General features: G+C 35.8%; 1 protein-coding gene across 1 annotated transcript in view; it reads left to right on the top strand.

Moving 5' to 3' along the window:
- Nucleotides 1-13,682, top strand: part of VAV3 (vav 3 guanine nucleotide exchange factor) — a 98,553-nt gene that overhangs the window by 63,059 nt on the left and 21,812 nt on the right. Inside the window, exons 19-20 of the mRNA XM_009081029.1 lie at nucleotides 7,451-7,587; nucleotides 11,255-11,320. Coding sequence (XP_009079277.1) covers nucleotides 7,451-7,587; nucleotides 11,255-11,320 — 203 coding nt within the window. The remainder of the gene's footprint in view (nucleotides 1-7,450; nucleotides 7,588-11,254; nucleotides 11,321-13,682) is intronic.

The following is a 13,682-nucleotide window of genomic DNA, read 5'->3' as shown; positions in this document are numbered from 1 at the left end:
TTTCCTCCCACACATCTTAATTTCAGTTGTTGGTTGACCATTTTTGCAGAGGTCTCTGCCAAGAATACAGCTTATACATACAGCATTAAAGAGAAATGGGGAAAAAATTGAATCTTTGAAGAGCTATAGAACATTTGACAGGTAGTGAAGAGAACCCCAAATGCTGCTTCAGTAAGGTTTTTAAGAAGGAAACAGTTGTTGGAGGGAGGACAACCACAGAGAGCAGGGTTAGGACTGTGGGTGAAAAAAGAGAAATGTGAATGTTTATCAGGTGTGGTTTGGAGTGCATTACAGATTTGCAATTCGAATTAGAGACAGTGAAAAATTTTTTTTGCCCCCACCTTCTTCTAGCGCTTGTGAGTTCTCTGTTTCTGGAAGAAAGCCCTGCCAAGGCTGCTTTACTTATATACCTACATAGGCAGGAACTTAGACAGTGGAGTTAAGGCTCATGGTAGCTGTTAAACGTTTCAAGAATCAGCTTTCTATAGTTTTTTTGAATTAAGTCAAGCGACAAACTTAGGTTGTGGTTAGTCATATAGTAATAGTAAGACTAATTGAACAGTGCTGAAAGACAAAGCACTTAAATAGAAGACAAGTCATGTATTCCAAGCTGAGTCTTGGGCAATGTCAGTGTTTCAGCCATCTTGCCTTTAAACTCAAAAGAGGGAAGGTTTACTTTACACATGAGGAAGAAGTTCTTTGCTGTGAGGGTGGTGAGGCAATGGAACACATAACCCAGATAAGTTGTGGTTGCTCCATCCCCAAAAGTGTTCAAGGCTAGGTTGGATGGGGCTTTGAGCAGCATGGTCTCTAGGGGATGGTGTCCCTGGCTGTGGCAGAGGGGTTGGAGCTTGATGGTTTTTAAAGATTCTTCCAAGTCAACCCATTCTATGATTCTGTGAATGTAAGGCTTATAAACATTATCTAAAATTAGAACTTTTAATTAAGTTGGCATACAAAAATAATGGCTGAAGACTGGGAGAAGTTCAATTGAAATATCTTCTTTGAGGTATGTCTGTGTCCTTATTAATTGTGTTAATTTTGTCCAATAGTAATTATTTAAATCATTGCTACTCTGAAGAGTGCACATGTATGTGAGTTCTGTAATTTGTGTCATAAGTGCTCAGCCGAACAGTAAAAGAAACTCCACCCCAACCTACTTTCTTTTGTGGCATTTGTAGACTCAGACACTGAATATAAGTTGTTTTTTTTAAAGTGATTATGCAGTGTTGCTTTTCTCATGTTTCCTCATCATCTGGGAAGTTCTTCTAGACAAGTTTTGCCATTGGTAGTAACTGTACAAAGCTATTGACTTCCACTGGTTGTGGAGGTAGATGACACTGATGAGGAATTAAGAAGCCACTCTGCTGATAAATGCAAGAGAGGAGAATCATGTATACTCGTAATTCTGTAATAAAATGATTAGGAACAGGAATTATAAACGCTGAAGTTAGCAGAGTTGATTTGAAGAACACAGAGAATGCCAAAGAACTTAATTTTCATGTAGCCCATGCTTGGATTAGAGCTTTCCTTCAACAAGCTTCTGATATTAGTTTTGGACTTAGATGTTGCCAAAAAAGGTGTCAAAGCTGGTGGTTTTGGTGTCATGGATGCTCAGACTGTGGGTATAACAGTTCACCTGCTCTTCACACTGCTGTCCTTATCAACCCATCTGTTTTCTCTTCCTTTTTTTAAATCATAACTCCTTGTTACTTTGTTATCTGCGGTTATGCTTCTTGATCTGAAACCTTCACAGTTTTCACTTAGCATGCTATTTTTTTTATTTCTTCATTTTTATTTCAGGACAAATTCTCTTTTGCCTATGTCTCTTTAGTTTCAGCTGCTAAAATTATCCATGATGCTGTGGGTCACTGTTCAGACATTTAATCCATTGAGACAAGGAGATACTACCATGAGGTACTTTGCCCTCACTTCCTGGTTGGAGGTTGAAGATTTTTGGAGATGTACCTGCTTGGATATTTGAGATGGAATATATTTCCTGGTCTTTCTTATGGAAGGCTTGTCAGTCACTAAAAGTCAGCTTGTTTCTCAGCAGAACACCATTCCCTATTTTTGTAGTTAGAGAGGTAGAAACCAAGAAGGGTTAAAGCAAGTTCAGAGATTCCAAACAGACACCCAAAATGCTGTTGTGAAAGAAAGAACAGAATTAGAGAGCCTTTATGTTAATTTCCTGTATGAAAGGCAAATGTAATTTTCTTGAGATTCTCAGAACATTAAGATGTGGCCTTGCCAGGTAGTCTAAAATTGTGTTTCAGATTGAAAGCCTCATGAAGTCAGGAGGCTTTATTCCATTGTATTAGTGGGTTTTTCTGGATCAAGTTATAAATATTGGGTGACTAGGCTATGTTTTACCTAAAGAAAAAGATAATCTTCCTTCATATTAACTCATATTAACTAGGGATGTTTGATGCAGACAAAGCTGTTTTTGATGTCTTTGTGCTAATAGTATATCCACAAATTCACCTTTGACCCCTGCTCTCCTATATGCTGTGTCATTGTTTTGTATGCTAAAATGATGCCTGTCCGAAGTGTAAACCACATTCTGTGTTGCTTGGAAATAACAGATGCTGGAATCAGTTTTGACAGATAGAGGTCATCACAGGGCATGCATTATGCATGTTGTTAACAAAAAAGAACATTTTTGAATCTCTACATGAAACTCTGAGGGTCATTCAATGCTGTTCATAAATGCAGAACTGCTGGAAGGAATACAAGTAGTTTGTGTTCTTTTCATTTCATGTATAGTGGGTGTTCTAACTTAAATGCTGTTCATAAATGCAGAACTGCTGGAAGGAATACAAGTAGTTTGTGTTCTTTTCATTTCATGTATGATGGGTGTTCTAACTTATGTACTATGTTAACTTTAAAATGTAACCTCCTTCCTTGACTCATTATTGAAATGAAATACTCAAATATGTGGTGTCATTTATGACAGGTTTCATTTTTCTGGAATGTAGCCAAATTGGTGCTTTGTAAATCTTGACTCTATCATGCTTTCTGTTTCTCTCATGAGCTACTATTTAGATCATCAATTTATGTGAGCTCTGTGACCCAGAACTTAGCTATGTGGACTTTTCTAGGAATCTGAGTTTTCTTCCTGGTTTTCAAGTGAAGTAAATTTCAGCTGTTTATTGGTGTTAATAGCTGGATGAGTTTTCTTTTTGATTTCAAGGTTAGAAACTGTTGATCTCTTTTTGTATCTTTAAATTAGAAAGTTTCCTGATTAAAAACTTTGTCATGTGGAAATCTGACTTAATGGAAGCCAATGTTTTTTTTAACATAAATGATAATAATGCATGGATGAAATCCTGACCCTATCCTTTATGTTGGAATTTTATCTGGTTTTGAACATATTCGTGAATAACATCTTCGTGCCAGATATGTTTCCACAAATTTTCTGCAGTTGTCAGTTACTCTCAGTACTGCAGCTATGTACATCACAATGGCAGTGTCTCTAATGCTTACCATATTTCACATTTTAATCATTAATGCATCATGGTTCTGTACTGTTTCTGTCACAAATAATCCATAGTTGCACGTAAAACATATCAGACTTCTGTAACACTGTTTTTTCTAGTCTGCATTATTATATTACAGGATCTGCTCAGGATTCTTAATGAGTATATTTGTTATGAATCCATGTGCCAATTAAAAATGAAATGTCAAGATAGGCAAGGAAAATATTTGAGATCTTGTCTGTCTGAACTTCTGTAAAGCAGTTGGTATACTGCCTCAGAGGAATTGATCTGTTATAAGAGGAAGCTTAAAGAACTTGGCTCGTTTAGCCTAGCGAAATGAAGGTCAATAGGGGTATGATTGCTCTCTAACTGTAGTATGAGAATAAATGCAGACAAAGAAAAGAACTATGCAGGCTTCTGCATCTAGGTGGGTCTTAGTTGGCCATGCACTAATTTGCACAGAGAAATAGAAGACTCTTGTGATTTAACTGTGCAGCCACTCACTCAAAGTGAGAAAACTCATGGGTTGAGATGAAGACAGTTTAACAGGTAAAGCAAAAGCCACACAAAAGCAAAAGATGGAATTCATTCACTACTTTCCCTGGCCAGGCAGGTGTTCAACCATCCCCAGGAAAGCCTGGCTCCATCATGTGTGATGGCGACTTGGAAAGACAAATGCCATCGCTCCAAACATTCTCCATTCCTCCTCCTTCCCCTCACATTATGTTCTGAGCATGATGTCATATGCTATGGCATATATCCCTTTGTTCAGTTGGGGTCAACTGTTCCAGCTGTGTCCCCTCCCAGCCTTCTGGCAGGGTGGTACAAGAAGCAGAGAGGGCCTCAATGCTGTGCAAGCAAACCCTGTTTTCATCACAAATCCAAACCATAGATAGCTTCATACAACCTACTATGAAGAAACTTAGCTCTGTCCCAGCCAAAGCCAGCACAATTCTAAATGCTAAGATAACAGGGTTGTAAAATGAACAGTAGGAATGAGCAAATTAGTTTTAGGATAAGCTTGCTAAACAACTGATAGATTGTTTAAGATAGTTCCTGTGTTAATGCTGGATAAGACCTGATCCATCACACCCCAGTGTACTTTGTGTATGTTAGGCTGATCAGTTTCTGTCCAATTAAATGTACACCAGCTCAATGCTAATCTGCTAAACTCTGAGCTACCTTATATTCAAATCTGTAATTACATAGTGAAAAGCAAGTTGAGTATTCTGTTTGGAGCTCTTGGACTCTTTACCTCAGTTTATAAACTTTTCTTTACCCCGTTTATTTCTTCTGTGCTTAATGGTGATATAAGGGAAATTCTGTGAAAAGAAGACTCACCCATGGAAAATGTAGCTAGTCCAGAATAGTATGTGCTTGTTTCTGATTGATTGATTCAAAGATTTCATTTAGTCTTTTGTTCCTGGAAAAGCTGATTTAAAAAAAAACCCCAACATGTAAAATATAACAGGGACAGGTCCTTCTGATACAATGTGTAGAACACATTAGTTGTGCACTCACTGCTTTTATATCTTTGATTGATACAGGGTATCTATACATCTCTGGTATTGCTGATACTGAAATGAACATTTTTCTCAGTGACACTGATGCTTCTCTTGTTGGAGAGTCAATTTGCCTTCAGTTGTTTTACTGTGAGGTATAAAGTGCTTTTCAGAATCTGAGTCCAATCTAACGTGCTTAAGTAATTAGCACAAAAAAATAATTTGCCTTATTTATACATGCATTTTTTCCTCAGTGGCCTTGAAGCTGGCATGCAGTATCTGTACTTCAGGGGCTGAATGAAAATAAACCAGTAATCAGTGATATTGCAATGTTGTTCTATATTGTTGCAATGTATTGGGATCATAGACATGAATTCCAGGTGCTGGTTTTTGTAAGTCTGGTGATCATGTATATGCATTGTGCTAGGCAGTGTGTACTCATAGCAAAGACAGTTCTGAGCTCAAAGAACTCCTAAGTAGACCAAAGGCAATAATTGGACAAGAGTAAGTAAAAAAATTATAGTAGAAAAATAAGTTTTGTTGGTCACCATAGTAGAGACCAGCTGAGAGAGATGCTTTCTGTAGGCATTACAACAAGTTTTAAGAAGGGATCTAAAATAAGATGATCAACTCCATTAACACTAATGCTGTAACCCAAAAGCCTGTTTAAATGAATAGGATTATTTCTAGTGGTGCCAAGAGGTGTTAGATGAAATCTTCCAATGTTTTATCTGCCAAGGTAATTTTGTAATCAAAATTGCTGTCAGATTTTACAGAACTAAGCATATTGAATTATACACAAGTATTCCAGGCATGATATGTTTTAACAGGATTAATTCTGTGTTACCTTTTGAACAGTTCTGCTAGTTGACAAAGCATTATTTTTTCCCCTCATGTTCTCTTGGCCTGGTTTTCAGAGATGCCAATAATCATAATTACCAGTGAAATAGAAATAAAAAGTAATTTTATTCATGCTTACATTTAATAATTTCACCAGTTCAGTATCTTAAAAAACCCACCAGGGTTTGCACTTGAAAAGTCGTGATTATTTTTTGATCATCTTCTGATAAGATGAGTACAAGGATGGGGTTTTAAGTATCTGCACACTAAGAATATGATAAACTAACTCACCCAATACAAGGTTTCATAACTGAATAATTTTTGTGCCTTTGTTTTGACTTCCAAGCATGTCTCTAAGACAAGTGCATGCTTACAATTTGTTCATCACAAATGTAAAACTATCATTTATATTTTGAGTAGATACTTGTTTGCTGCATTGCTTTTATTTGCCATGCAGTGGATGAAGCATTTGTTGGTGCTGAATCAGTATTTGAAAGCCTGACAGCCTTCGTTTGAAAAACAAAGCGACTTCTAATATTTGCCTAAGTGGAATAATGGCTTACTAATAATTAGATGTTCATTTTAAGCATGCCAGATAACTTACAGAAATAGTAAAAGTTATGGGTTTGGGTTGAGTAACATAAGAGCTGGTATTACTTTGCTCAATGTTTCATCAGCACTTGGGATTAGTATTTATTCGTTAATGCAGAGAGTAGTAATTATTGAAGGTGATTTCTTTTATGTTCCATACAATTTAGAGGAGATCATGGATATTTGTGTTTATTGCCACCTAAATTACAGTAGTGATCTTGCAACAGAAATAGGTCTTTTATGGGCCTGATGATCCTTTGTTGTTAGAATTAAGTTAATCATGACCCTTCAGCAAGAGACATATTAAATGTGGCAGCTCAGTATCCTTGACTTTGCATGCTTTCACTGTTAATTGCATTTCTTAATACACATTCTTACAAAATCTTACTTAACCAAAAACTTTCTGCTTAAGATTTTAAACTGATACACCCACTTAATGGTAGTGATTTTTACCATCCTGTGTTCGATGAAAAACAGGACAATTGATATATAAAAAGTTTTATTTAAAGATAGAGGGAAAATAATTAAAAATAGATCAGTTCATATTAAATACTTTCCTTAGCAGTAAAAATAGTGCAGTAAAATTGTCATCCATTGTCATCCTTACTCTATTGGACATTCTCCCATCAGCAGTAGGGTTTTGGTAATACTGATCTATATTGGTGCCTTTAATGCTAGTTCATTACAATTTTTGCCTTGAACTACAAAGATAGCTTTAATATTTGAACCTTATACAGAGCCAGGGATGTACATGTAGAGGAAAGAGTCTCTATAGAGATGATATCAACTTTACTTCAAGAAGAAAGAAGGGCAAATGTTTTTCCAAAGTAATTAATTTCTATTAGGTTGTGCATGGTTAGTACTAAGTAGTCATGTATCTATTAAAGCCACTGTTGCTTTGCTCAATTGCTTTTGTGGTCTTCAGATTTTATAAATTGTCAGTAACTAAAAATAGATTCTGACTTGTTTTCTTTCTCCCCCCCCCCTTTTTTTTTTTTTTTTTTTTTTTTTTGTGTGTGTGTATGTTTGTGTGTTTAGGTTTACCAAAAATGCAGGTAATTCGAAACTACAGTGGAATACCACAGCCAGCAGCTCAAGATGGTCCACCACTGCATATCCAGATTGGGGACACTATTGAACTAATCAGGGGAGATGCACATAGCTTATTTTGGCAGGTACTGTATCATTTAGCAAGTGACTATGTTCTGTTAGTCCAGATATTAACTTCCTATTGATATATTGCTCTTGTAAGGTTTTTCTTCTTGAACAACAAAAAAATCTTTGTGATTTACCCAAATAAAACTGTTTTTATTTTAAATTGCCAGTATTTCCTCTATGGTGTAAAGCTTCATTCTTGAAGCTTAGAGTAAAAGTCCCAGTGAATAATTGTTTGCAAAAATGTGACATTGGTGGCAATCCTTCTAGTGAAATTATAAGAGTTAAGGAGAGTGTTTGGCACAAACAGCAAGTTCTGTGACTTCTTGGTTGTTGCTTCTGTAACAGCAGAACTAAAAGATATGTTGACAAACCTTGTTAGATTTATAGGGCAGAGAAATAGCTCTGCAAAACAGAACCATGCCTAAAATTCTTAATGCCATCTAGAGTCAGTTAAGGACAGGGTTTTTATGTGCATAGGAAAGGTATATTCTATTGATGGCAAAATTGGTGATTGTGTGATTCACATCACTACTTTTGTTACAGAGATTTCTTCTTAATTGAGAACTATAAGCATCAAAAATACTGACTTGCATTCACTTAAGTGATAAATGCATTAAAGTATGTTTCTTTGTTCTTGATTGTTTTCTTAATTGCTTGTATTATTGGATACATGGAAGTAGAGCTAAATAGAAGAACTTTCAGGATATTAATAGAACAACTGGGAAGCATCTGTTGTCTTGAATTGTTCCTGTGTTTGGTTTCATGATTTTCTTTTTTCTTTGAGGCTATAATAAGTTAATGAATATTATATAAAAGCTGCTTGGTCTGTTATGGGAGCTAGGTCATAATTTTTAGGTTTTTTTTGCTTTGGTTATTTTGTTTTTGTTTTTATGGATACATTTAGGATTGAACTCCCAGCTCTTCAGGTCTGGATCAGTTAACTCTTCCTATGTCACTGTTCATCCTGAACAGCATTTAATTGGGGGAACTAATAAACAATAGAGTTGCTTTATCTATTGTAAAATACAGAAGTAGCTGTAATCCAACCACCCCAGCCTCTTCTCCCTCCAAAATCTGAACCCAACAAGCAAAACAACTCCCCTCCAAACCCCTCCAACCTGTTACTTAGCAGACTGTGGGTATTTTTTGTCACTTAAAATAAATCACTCCGAACGCTGCTGCTGGACAGATTTTTGCCTATGTAGTTTTGTATGTAGGGATTGGTTCTACAGGGTGTAGAGTTCTGATCCAGAGAAACATTTAAGCCTGCTCTTGACTTGGCACTGTCTAGAAGGTAATCATCTGACTAATACAATTAGTACAAGCCAAAATTGTTGGGATCTCGTGGGACTGATTCTATTGTCATGTTCATACACATCCATCAACTTTATCTACTGGAAATTGTCTTAGATGTTTTTTGTGATTATCATGCTAAAGGATTTATCTAGAATCTCACTATGTTTAACTAGCAGAAACCAGAAACTCTGTGAGGCTTTTTCCCCAGAAGCTTTAGTAGTAGATTTGTATCCTAATGGAAATTGTCATCTCCATTAACATCATTCAGGAGTTTCTTTTTCTTTCTTGTCACTGACTGTGTAATACAGGTTTTCCAAAGTCTTTTAATGACATCTGCATTTTAAAATGCATATTAAGAAAAAAACCTGCAAAACATAATTTGTATTAAAATCTGTGATTATTCAAGAGGCCTTTTATAGTCATTTACAGCTGACCTGCAAGGCTAATATTATAATGGATTTGTAAGTTGACCATTGCTCAGTTTAGAAATTCAAGTGCTTGTAATAGAACAGTATGTGTGGTTAAGGTATAATTTTTTAACTTGCTACATTGCATCAGATGAACAACACAAGTTACTATGCTGTGCTTAAGCTACAACTTAAATGTGGTGAGACATGTTTTGATAGACATTAGTATGTTTTATTCAGTGGCTGGTTTAATTCAGTGTGATACCACTTGCTATTCAGGTATGATTAGTCTTGTAAATAAGCATCACCTAGATGGCAGGTTGTGTCAGAGATGTGCTTAAAAATTAAGTCTATACATCAGAGGGATTTGTGTTTCAGGAGTAAATAAAACACATGGATGGAAAGGATAACCAGTATTCAAGCATATAATATTGAAAGAGTGCAAGGTAGCTTTCTGAAGACAGGTTCAAATCTGTAAGGTTGTGACTTGCTTGCATATCATTCTTTTTTAAATGTCATCACTATAAAACATTTTTAGCTTAAATGCTGCCTACCTGCTGTATATTTGGCAAAGATGGCAGTTGCTCTGTGTGATAAGTTGCATAGTGATGTCCCTGGGAGAATGATGCACTCATTTATTGTGCTTAGGGTAGCACCAATCAAAGGATGCTTTTATTTTTTCATAAACCTCTTAATTTTTTTACATTCATCTCCCCTCATATGAATTTGCTGAATTCTGTTTTCTGTGGTGGTATTAGGGTACAATTATACGTTTAGTGTTACTGAAACAAAATGAACTAAAACCCCAAAGTAATTCCACGCTGTTGCTAAAGATTTTTCCCTTTTTAATTTTTTTAAGTTGCAGGTATGCCATCAAAAATAAAGAAAGTAATCTTCATTATTATAATGCTGTTAATGTACTCTTTCTCATTGTCAAATGCTGAGAGTATATTATGCTTAGAGTCAGTATATTAAATTTAATGGTGGTTAGGCATTTACATGTTTTTAAAAATCTGTGAAATGAAAACATTTTTTTGCCAAAATACACATTTCAGTGCCTCCATCTTATATATCTGCATTCAGAAATTTTCGAAACGTGCTCTGTTCTGCTCTGAAACGTGGTCAAAATGGTCATAGCCAATTATTTACTAGGACTGGAAAGGTGATTTTGTTTTCTTGTTTTGTCTGGCTGAGGTGGTGTTCTTCAGGAGAGCTTGGTTGGTGTTGAGTTGTGAGCTGCTGATTGGTGCTTAGAAGCCCAGAGTAACTGGGTGGTCCTGCAGCTTTGGAGGGCAGCAGTTGGGTTGCATGGCTCAGTTTAGGCTGTGCCGGATGCATTTCTGCAGCTGATGTGCCAGTTGTGTGATTGCATCTACATGCTGTGAATGTATCATAGACAGAGTTAGTCTTTAATTCTGCTGTTATTCTCATGCCCACCCCATTTCCAATGATTTGCATCACTTACAAAAACCCTTAACTTAGCATCTGAATTGGCTGTTGGATTATTAACCTGAAGTTTCTGCTGGAATTGGCTTCATCTCTCAGGTGCTGCAAGTGCTGCTGTGTGGTAGTGTATTCATTTTGGGGATCTGTAATGTTGTAGTGTGGTAGCTTTCTCTGGACTGCCAGCTGAGGGGAAAGTAACTTGCAAGCAGATAATTAACATTAGTGAAGACATCAGACACTGACAGGCATTGACAGAACTGGGAATCAAATCCCAGTCTCTGAGCTCCCGTCTTGCCACTTATCTTGTAGAGCTTTCAGGTCTATCAGCTGTAATTATTACTTAATTATATTAAAAATACCGACTATATAACAACAAACCCCACACAACTGTTGAGCAACACTTTATTAGAATGGCATTTCATTTTAAATATTCTTGGATATACTTGCTGTCCTAAATCCCTGTGGATGTATTAGTATTTACTATTAATCCCAATTATGTCCCAAAAATGGAAAAATTTGTGGTTCTTTTTTCTAGGGTAGAAATCTAACAACAGGAGAGCTTGGATTCTTCCCAAGTGATGCAGTAAAACCTTGCCCTTGTGTAAGTACAATTGTTTAATTCTGTTTGCCTCCTTACAGGAAAGATACCTAGTTCCTACCATTAATACAGATTAATTTTATCTTATGAAAATTAATAGTTTCTAGTTCCTTTGTGTTTTTATGGTATGTTCAATATTACTTATAGTAGAGCATTCTAATACTTTTGGTTATTGGATGTAAATAGCATATGTGAAGAAAACATGTTTGATAAGCAGATTTAACTTTTGGGAATATTAATAAATTGAACTGTCTAAAGAGTTTCCAGAGTAGATCAAATACATTTTATGTGAAAGTGCACTTTCTTCTTTCCCCAGCAGTAAGGTGAGAATGCTGTGGCTCTAATCTATTCCCCAGTCACTTTGGGTTAGAGAGAGGGATTACACCATAAGTAGTGAGTTTAAAAATTGTAAAACTAATATAAAACTTTGAATTCTGACTGCTTGATAAATTTTCTTCTCTCTTTAGGTTCTTACCTGCCTTTTATTTCATACAAGAATGTTCTCAATCTAGAAAAATTTGGGAAAGCAATAAGAAATTAATTTTATAATATGTACTTTGTGTACAGAAGTGACGATACAGTAATATACTATATGCTTGTTCCTTCTCTGCCCTCTGTAACACTGTGCATCAGATGACTGTAGGTTCCTTTGTTGGGCTTCATTGATGAAAACCCATAAAACCAGTAATTCAATCATATTCCTTACTTTAAGGCAGTTTTCACTTATTTTAGCTTGATTCACAGCAGTTTGACTTTATTAATAGAATTGCTTTCATTGCAGCAATCAAAATATGCAACTTAAATGGCTTACAAGTAGGTGGAATCAGCTGTTAGTAGCTGCATTTTTATATGCCTTCAGGGATTATATTGTGCCTTAGTTTCCAGAACAAATATACATGTGATCCTACAGAGTATAAATACATTGGTGTATCATGAGACATCTTTAGTACCCTATATTTCCAGAATTTTATTTGATGAGGGATGCACGGAATATATGTAAATACAAGTTATGTTAGATTTGTTGAGAGAAGAAATCTGAAATCAAAATGAAAATGTTATATGAACTTAGCTTTCCTCCTTCCACCCTTTGCTTAATGTCAAATGTTGATTTCCCACCCGTTGTTTATTGTTCAAGTGGTAGATTTCCTGTTCCAGGGTGTCACTGTCCTGGACACAGGCAGTACCTCTTACATCTTGGTGTGAGGGTCTTGGAGCCACCCAGTCAGTCATTTTATAGTGTCAGCAATGGTTTAGAAATCACCACTATACTTCAAAGCAGAGGCAGTGAGATATTCCAAGTTAGGAAGAGGGAATGCTCCTGGGGTGTTGCAATGATTACTTTCTAGGGGTAAAGCTTTCTGCTAAATTTAAAATATACTATTTAGAGGAGTATTGAAAATAACACAGTTTTACAGAATGAATAAATACTATTCATGGAACGTTACCAACCAGTGTCATGATCAGAACAAAAAGATAAATTGATGCTTCACCACTGGTAACTCAGAAGGATGAAATATAAACATCTTATTATGATAAATGATGCAGTTAAAGATACTGAAACATCAATCGAGTTTTAAACATGCTTATAACTTTTACTGTTATTATTAAGTCTAACAGTCTTTACAACCATCTGATATAAAACTGCCCAGAAACAGCATAAAATCCATATATCAGAAGGCTTTAGGATGAATATTGAATGAAAAACTGCTGAGCTCCAGAATATCTATATTCCAGACTTTGCACAGATGTACCTATAAACAATTTTTTCCTTTTTACAATGAGTAGTATATGTCAGCAGACATTTTCTGCACCATGTGAGTAATACCTGGTTCTTTCTAGCTTTTCTCTATTTGTCTAATTTCTGTAGAGGCATTGGATACATAGCACACTATGAGCCAAGGGCTTCTGGAGTAACATTTGATTTTACTTTGCTTTGTGACAATGAGCGACACTTGTTATATTTATTTATCCATTCAAAATTTATGAAGAGGAAAGGATTACTCATGTATCATTTAACTGCACTGGAGGATGGACTTAAACCATCTTTGAATTTTATATCCTTTCCAACGTATTAGGACTAATGGACAAATTAAGAATTTTGAAGTATGTTTTAAGAATATCTTGCACCATGTAAAAAATCTGTAAGTGTGCCTCCTTGTAAAATTCAGAATTTTTACTATAAAAGTATTGGGTTGAGAGGCATTTGAGTGAGTGGTTATCTATTTAGTTTGCATGACCATTATGTCAAAGGCAATAAGCAGAGCTTTGTGAACGCTGCAAATTTCGGTTCCTGGGAATCAGTCTTAACAGGTCAGGGATGGAAATTAGGTCTTAAATAAATTTAGAGCTAGCAAAACCCCAATCC

The sequence above is a fragment of the Acanthisitta chloris genome, unplaced genomic scaffold (genome assembly GCF_000695815.1).
Source record: "Acanthisitta chloris isolate BGI_N310 unplaced genomic scaffold, ASM69581v1 scaffold2768, whole genome shotgun sequence".
In the NCBI taxonomy this organism is placed as follows: domain Eukaryota; kingdom Metazoa; phylum Chordata; class Aves; order Passeriformes; family Acanthisittidae; genus Acanthisitta; species Acanthisitta chloris.
The sequence above is the reverse complement of the archived record's forward strand: the minus strand, read 5'-3'. Positions and strand labels throughout refer to the sequence as shown.